Here is a 7,557-nt window from a genome sequence, read left to right on the forward strand (position 1 = left end):
TCAGGGGATGGAAAAAGACATCACTTTCATAAGGCTAGAGAGCACAGTGCTAACTAAAACCCAGTCAGTCCTAATTCTCTACAGCCAGGAACCAACACATAAACTACATGCAACCGGAAACGCCAGGTGCAACCACTGGGCACAGAGAATTCAGAAGCTCACAACAGAGCCTGCTCCGAACCTGCATGTTCTCCTTGATCCGCTTCTCAGCAAAACTCTTGGCTACAATCACCACCCCACGCTGCAGCAGATAACGGAGGGAAATCAGGGCAGGAGTTCGTTTGTGCTTTTCTGCCATGGCGCAAAGAACTGGGTCTTCCAAGAGAAACGGAGCGTTCTCGTCAATCCTGGAAAGAAGGGAATGAGGATTGCTTCAGGCTGAGTGTTTACTTTGGACGTGTCTTTCGAAACAGAACGAGGTGCCCATCTAGACCCGAGACTCTCAAATGTGGCCCCTAAGCCAGTAACGTTAGTATCACCTGGAATCTATTCAGAAATCCAAACTCCCCCTCCTCCCTGAGCCAGGCGAGTTAATTCCAGAAAGTTCAAGATTGCAAGATATTCCATCCAATGCATCTTCGATACGTTTGTATTGTCCTTATTACCAATTCTTATATCGTTGGGTGCCCAGAGCACCATAGGCAACCAGAACAATGTCTTTTGATTTGCAGTAATCTAGTAGCTTGCTCTGGTTAAGATAAGGATGGCATTCTACCTGTGAGTGGACAAGATAAAAAAGGAATCAGATTATATGAAATCTCAGAGTACTACAAAGAAGAAGTGTTAAAGCTAAGAGAAGCTGAATTTAGAAGCCTATGCTACATGGAATTTGAAAAGAAAATAGAAACTTCAAGTAATTCTTTTTTTTTTTGGTCTTTTTGAGACAGGGTCTCTCTGTAGCCCCAGCTGTCCTGGAACTCACTATGTAGACCAGGCTGGCCTTGAACTCACAGAGATCCACCTGCCTCTGCCTCTGCCTCCGGAGTACTGGGATTAAAGGCGGCCACCACGCCCGGCTTATTTTTTAATATTTTATTTATTATTTTTATCTTATGTGTATGAGTGTATTGCCTGCATGTATGTAAGTGCACACATGTTGTACAATGCCCACAGAGGTGAGAAGAGGATGTCAGATTCCCCTGGAACTGGAGTTACAGATTGTTGTTAGCCACCATGTCATGTGGATGCTTGGAATTAAACCTCCGGGTACTCTGCCAGTGCTCTTAACCACTGATTCATCTCTCCAGCCCCGGGTAATGATCCTCTTTAAAAAGTAAAAACATCTCTCGGTGTGAGTTCATCCACTGGAGACTGGTTCAGCCTGTCTAGCATCACTCCCTTAAAGATCAACTCTCCCTCACCGACCAGTGATCAGCTGCCAATAGTTTCTAGGCTTAAGGTACCCTAAAGCTCTAGCTTTCCTTTCTGTCTTTTCTCTCTTTCATCATTTCCTCCTATATTTCCCCCTTCATTGCTTTACTGTGAAGATATCAATAGCTTCAAATAAGAGAAACAATGTTTCAAAGATTGGGGGGGGCTTGTTTTCATTTTTTGTTGTGGCCTGCTTGTCCAAAATGGAAGAACTCTGAAAAAGACAAACTAAAATGAACAACTAAATAAAACAATTTTTCTAAGTAAAATTATCTGAGGAGAATCACTTCCGTGGACCACTGGGTGTAGGTATGAAGAAAGGTGATGAAATACAGATATGTGATGGGGGGAAGAGCTCACTGAGCCTTGGAATTTCTGCATCAAAAATCAGCAATAAGGGGCCAGCGAGATGGCTCAAGGGGTAAAGGCAGCTGTTGCTCAGTCCTGGAGGCCTGAGGTCAATCCTCAGAATCAACATAAAGGTGAAAGGAAAAAGCTGACTCTACAAAGTGCCCTCTGACAACCACACATGTTCCATAGCATATGTGCCCCGCCCCCCACACGTAGCCTGCATATACATATACAACAAAATTAGTTTAAAAGTTTTTATAAAGCAGCAGTGAGCTAAATCAATTATAACCAATAGAGTAAATACAAATACATAATTACAAAGCAACGGATAGACAGAAAAAGAGGTATTTGTTTCTATATTGTTTGTGTAATTGGAAGTCAAATATGGCTTTTTATGACACCATAGTTAAACATTTTTAGCAAGAAAATGCTCTTGACTTACTGGGACTCTCAAACTGTACTCTGTCATGTAATAATGGTCTGTTCCACCATAATAACATGGTTTTTATCAGGTAGTTAAATGGGGCTGAGTCATATCTGTCTTTTTAAATTAAATTTTAAAGTTAGCATATAAGGCAGTGGGTCTCATCATGGCATTTTCATACATAGGTGCTGTTATACTTTGTTTTAAGTCATTCCCTCCCCTCTCCCTTTCTCCATCCCTTACACTGTCCTTTGCTGATAATCTTTCTTCCCCCAGAGAGACACTCCTTTGGATTTCATGTCATATATCCTATTATCCCTCCTCAACTTAAGATGTTTTCCTCCCTTGTCATGATCCCCCTTCCAGTTTTAGGACACACGCACACATAAATTTACTTTCGCAAATGATAAAAAAAAAAAAAAGCATGCTCTGTGTCTCTCTGAGTCTGACTTATTTTGTTTAACATGATGATTTCTAGGCCCTATATATTTTTTGAAAATGTCATGATTTCACATTTTTAGCGGCTAAATAAAATTCCATTGTGCATGCACATTTTCTTCATTTATTCATCTATTGATGGATATCTAGACTGGTTCCAATTCCTGGTTATTGTGAATAGTACGGCAATACACAAGGATGTTAAGTATCTCCATAGTACGTTGACTTAGCTTCTGGTATATATCTAAGAGTGGTAAAGCTGGGTTATGTGGTGGTTCTAGCTTTAGCTTTTGAGAAACCTCCATAGTGATTTCTGGAGTGACTAAACCGATTTCATTCCCACTAGCAACGAATAAGGAAGAGCTCCTCCGTCTCTATACCGCTGCCTTTTGTGTTTTCTTATTGCAGCCATTCCGACTGAAGTCAGATGGAGTCTCAAAGCAGTCTCAAATTGTATTGCCCTGGTAGCCAAGACTGTTGAACACATTTTCAAATATTCATTGCCCATGTGTATTTCTTCTTTTGAGATAACAAGGGGGAGGGAGGAAGATTAATGACTTTTCTAGGTTAAAAGAGTTTCAAATTTTTCATTCAGCATTACTATCACTACACATGGGGTAACTTCCTTCCTGTAACCTGGGTGACTGTCATCATCTCCTCTTAGTTTTTTCCTGTTGCTACATTCTAGCCAGCCCACTGGATTTCATGCATTCTGTCATTTATGTTAAGGCCTATCAAGTCAAGTTTGTGTACGAGATGTCCCTCAGTGTGCGTTAACTCACTGGAGCCCGGTCAGCCTATCTAGAGTCACTCCCTTAAAGAAAAACAACTCTCCCTCACCCAGCAGTAATCAGCTACCAATAGTTCCTCAGCTAAGATTGGGGCTTCCTACCCATTTCCCCAGTTCTATGCTGGGTTTTTACCTGAGTGAGTTTGCATGAGTCTTGTGCATGCTGTCACCGTTGCTGCAAGTCCATATGAGCAAGTTCCTGTGCTCATGCACCACCCCTGGCTCTTACAATCTTTCCACCCCCTCTTCTGCAATGATCCCTGAGCCCTGAGTGGGTGAGGTTTAATATAGAAGTCCTACCCAGGGACACACATTCTGCGGTTTCTTTTTCTCTACCCTTTGGCTAGTTGCGGACTTCTATCTACACAGTTTCTGCCATGAGTCTTTCATCCATCCAATCTCTAACCATTCTTCACTACTCAGCAGTAAAGACACCTCCAGCCTGAAACTTAACTGGTGAACGCAGCTGTCCCTGATTATCCTTACATTTCCAAACTCTTCTACACACATAAGCTCTTCCACCTAAGAACTGTTTCATCAAGACTTTACCAGGCAGAGACACAATTAGCATCTTCTATTCCACAAAGTTTAGACGAAGAGGAGAGGAGGCACGTGGGGGCATGTGGCAGTAATACCAGAAGGAATGAGTGGACAGCAGAGGAGACTGGAAGCTCACCTGGTTGCACACAGGCTTGTACTTGAGCCCTGGCTTGTTCAGGATCATCTCCAGCTGCCTGTGGTTAAAGTTGGACACCCCGATGGACTTGGCCAGACCTGCGTCCTTACACTTCTCCATGGCCTAGGGGTAAAGGAGATGATAAAGAGAAATTTATGAGGGTGGCTGTAGACTGATATAAATGCTGTCTTAAAAAGAATACTGTCAAGGAAGAAATCACTAATGGGGGCTGGAGAGATGCCTCAGCAGTTAAGAGCACTGGCTGCTCTTGTAGAGGACCTGAGTTTGGTTCCCAGCACCCACATGACTGTTAACAACCATCCATAACTCCAGTCCCAGGGGCTCCAAAGCCTTCTCCTGTCCTCCATGGGCATTGCATGATACGGGTGCACTTACATATATGCAGGCAATACACTCATACACGTAAAATAAAAATAATATATAAAATATTTTTAAAAGAAAGGAAACTAACTGGTATTGATTACTAGGAAGAGAGAAACTACCAAAAAAGAAATACAGGAAGAAGATGATGACAGCAAAGGAATTTTCTTGTTCTCCTTAGAAATCAGAAAGACAACTTCAGGTAGTGGAAAATATTTCCCCAATTCTTTTCCAGTTCTCTCTAGTCCATTCCAGTGGTGCCTTCCTTCCCCATGACAGAGAAAGAAGTCCAGCAAAGTGCATGGATTTCTTGGTCCATAGATGCATATCTGATTCTCACATGTGAAACTGAGTCCTGACTCCCTCTCTCAGTTTCCTCTGTGTTCTGTATTTGAATTACTCACCTCCCATGTGTCCCGGAGATCCACTGTGTCAAACAACAATGTCCCATTTTCAACTACTGGATTAAAATCATCGCCTGGCTGGAATAGAAGCAACTGTTATTACCATCCTACCGAGTTCATGACTGTCCCCACAGCAACACTCCCTGGTAAGCATAGGGCTGCTCCATAAAAAAGACAGAACAGCATGCCACAGCTTATGTTTGCAAAAGATTGTTGCATGTGAAGCTGTAAAGGATGTTTTAGATGACAGATTTCTTCCACTTTCTCACATCTATCATATGTATTAATCCACAATATTTTCCTAGGTCCTTATGGATATCCTAGTTGACTCACATTGCTTTTTAATGCCACTGTGACTTCCTATGGAGAAATGCCTGCCTGTCACTAAGAAAGTCAATATTTATATGGTTGTGATCCCCAGCACTAACAGCTGTAGCCTTGATATGAGCTAGAGTATCAATGTCCATTTCCCTCAGCACATCAAAGGTCAAAGGTCAGACATAGGAGCTAAAGATGGTCCATCAAGGGACTGGGGACATAGATAGCTCAGTTGCTAGGCAGAGTGTTTGGTAGTATGTGCAAGGCCTCAGGTTCTATTCCTAGCATAGCACACACTTCCTGTGATGGTACACACCTATAATTCCAGATCTCAGGAGGAGAGGCAGGAAGATCAGAAGTTCAAGGTCATTCTTTACAATCTAGTGATTTAGAGCCCAGCCTACACTTCAAGAGATCCTGTCTCAAAAATAAATGAATGAATGAACAAACAAATGAATAAATGAATGAAAGGTGGGTTCATGGACTTTATTTTCAAAAACAAGGGAAACTTGGAAACAAGAAAGTAAACAGGACACTGGAATGTCAATAATTCTTCTGAATAAAATTTGCTCCCAAATCAGAGATAATTTAAGTCAGATTGAAAAAAAAAAAGAAAGAAATCCAAGAGTAATAGCTCTCAGCAGTAGATTCTGGAACTTTTTCAGGGTTAGGGGTTATATTTGTGGCCCCTTCTTTGACTGAAAAGTGAGATATACACAAACCCCAGAATCAAACTAGGAAGTATGACTATTACTTCTCTGCAGTGTGGATTCTTTTCAGAACACCACATGTGTTTACTTGAGGAATTTCTGCAGGGTGTGAGATTCAACACGCTATCATGAGCAACTGTTTTACTAACCTCAGCCAATGTTTCTTAAAGAACATTTTGTGCTTTGAATTCTATTGTGAGATTTTTTTTTCCCAATTTTTAGGCTAGCGTGCCAAGGGTTACACAAAAAGGAACTGTGGGGTAGAAAGCAGTAGTTAACTTTCTTTTTTTGTTGTTAGATAATATCAAGATGAGTTCAATTTCTGTTATTGCTAGACTCAGATTGGAATTGTCATTTGTTTTATGACAGTATTTTATGAATGAAACACATACCTTTACCAAGTCCATGTTCTAGGCATGATATTAACCCATTTAATCTGATTTTTCTACTCTGTAAGTTATGTAGTATTATTATTACTGACTTTTATAGATAAGAAAACAAAGTCATGGAATTTAAGGAACGTACACAATGTAAGCCAACCAATTACTAGCAAAGAGTTCAAAATCATTTAGCATGAGCTGACTGTTTGCATCTGTGATCCCAGTACTCAGAAATTAGAGAAAGGAGGCTCAAAAGTTTACACTGAGGCCCACGGGGCAACATAGCCAGAACCTATTTCCCCATACAAAAAAAAATATATATATATATATTCTGCTTGTTCAGTGCTTTTACCTGGAAGACATTTGAATTTAACTATATTATCCTTTGGCTGCCTGTCACTTACTTTAAATGTGTACAATTACTGGGTATTAGAAAGCAAATAAGTTAAAATAAAAACAGATCACTGGGCATGATGATGCATGCTTGTGATCCCAGCACATGGGTGGTAGAGGAAAGACAATCGGGATTCAAACCCAGCCTGTGCTACATAAGACATTGTCTCAACAAAACCAAAATTATGAGATAAAGCTAAAAGAACAAAAGGGGCCCATGTGTGAATTGAGGACAGAGACTCAATCAGGGTTATTTTCAAGATAAATTTTAATGCTGGAAGATGCAGATATGCTACTAAATATGCATAGCATGAACCGTGAACTGCTCCAAGCCCATATTTGCCACCAATGGAAAGGATGAAAAGAAAATGACAAACAGATGTATTTTAGAGAGTACTCAAATGCAGCAGTGTCATGTGGTTTGGGTCCTTATTTTTTTGCATGAACTACCTTTAGTAGTTTCTATGGCTCATACATTAAATGTATATGAACTTATGTAAGTCTAAATAAATCACTGATGAAATTAATGGTCATGCTGAGGACTGAAGTTAACTAGGAATGAAGATGTCAATGGCTTACCTTCATTGAAACTGGGAAGTGAATGAGATAGAGGTCAACATAGTCCAACTGAAGCTTCTTCAGTGACTTTTCCAAGCACAGTTGAACCAGTTCTGGTCTATGACATGTAGAGGGAAGCTGCAAATAATAGCAAGCAGAAGATTTGTTAGATTAACACATCATCCAAATTTGTGAATTTCCTTCACTTTTCAACTACTTAGAAACTGATAACCAAAGAGCAAAAAAATCTGTTCCATCCTCAGATTCCCTTTGTCTAATCTATTCATGTAAGGTCTGTTTTATATTTGGTTTTTACTAGAAAATCTAGGGAACAGAAGGAAATTATTAATACTTAATATTTAC

At 40.4% G+C, this 7,557-nt stretch overlaps 1 protein-coding gene across 1 annotated transcript in view; it reads right to left on the reverse strand.

Moving 5' to 3' along the window:
* LOC103725889 (aldo-keto reductase family 1 member C1 homolog) overlaps positions 1–7,557 on the reverse strand; it is a 17,737-nt gene that overhangs the window by 3,839 nt on the left and 6,341 nt on the right. The window contains exons 3-7 of the mRNA XM_008823233.3: positions 7,216–7,332; positions 4,836–4,913; positions 4,051–4,173; positions 606–715; positions 182–347 (exon numbers count right to left, since the gene is read on the reverse strand). Of these exons, the coding sequence (XP_008821455.1) occupies positions 182–347; positions 606–715; positions 4,051–4,173; positions 4,836–4,913; positions 7,216–7,332 (594 nt within the window). The remainder of the gene's footprint in view (positions 1–181; positions 348–605; positions 716–4,050; positions 4,174–4,835; positions 4,914–7,215; positions 7,333–7,557) is intronic.

The sequence above is a fragment of the Nannospalax galili genome, unplaced genomic scaffold, assembly GCF_000622305.1.
Source record: "Nannospalax galili isolate Female #2095 unplaced genomic scaffold, S.galili_v1.0 scaffold989, whole genome shotgun sequence".
Taxonomy (NCBI): domain Eukaryota; kingdom Metazoa; phylum Chordata; class Mammalia; order Rodentia; family Spalacidae; genus Nannospalax; species Nannospalax galili.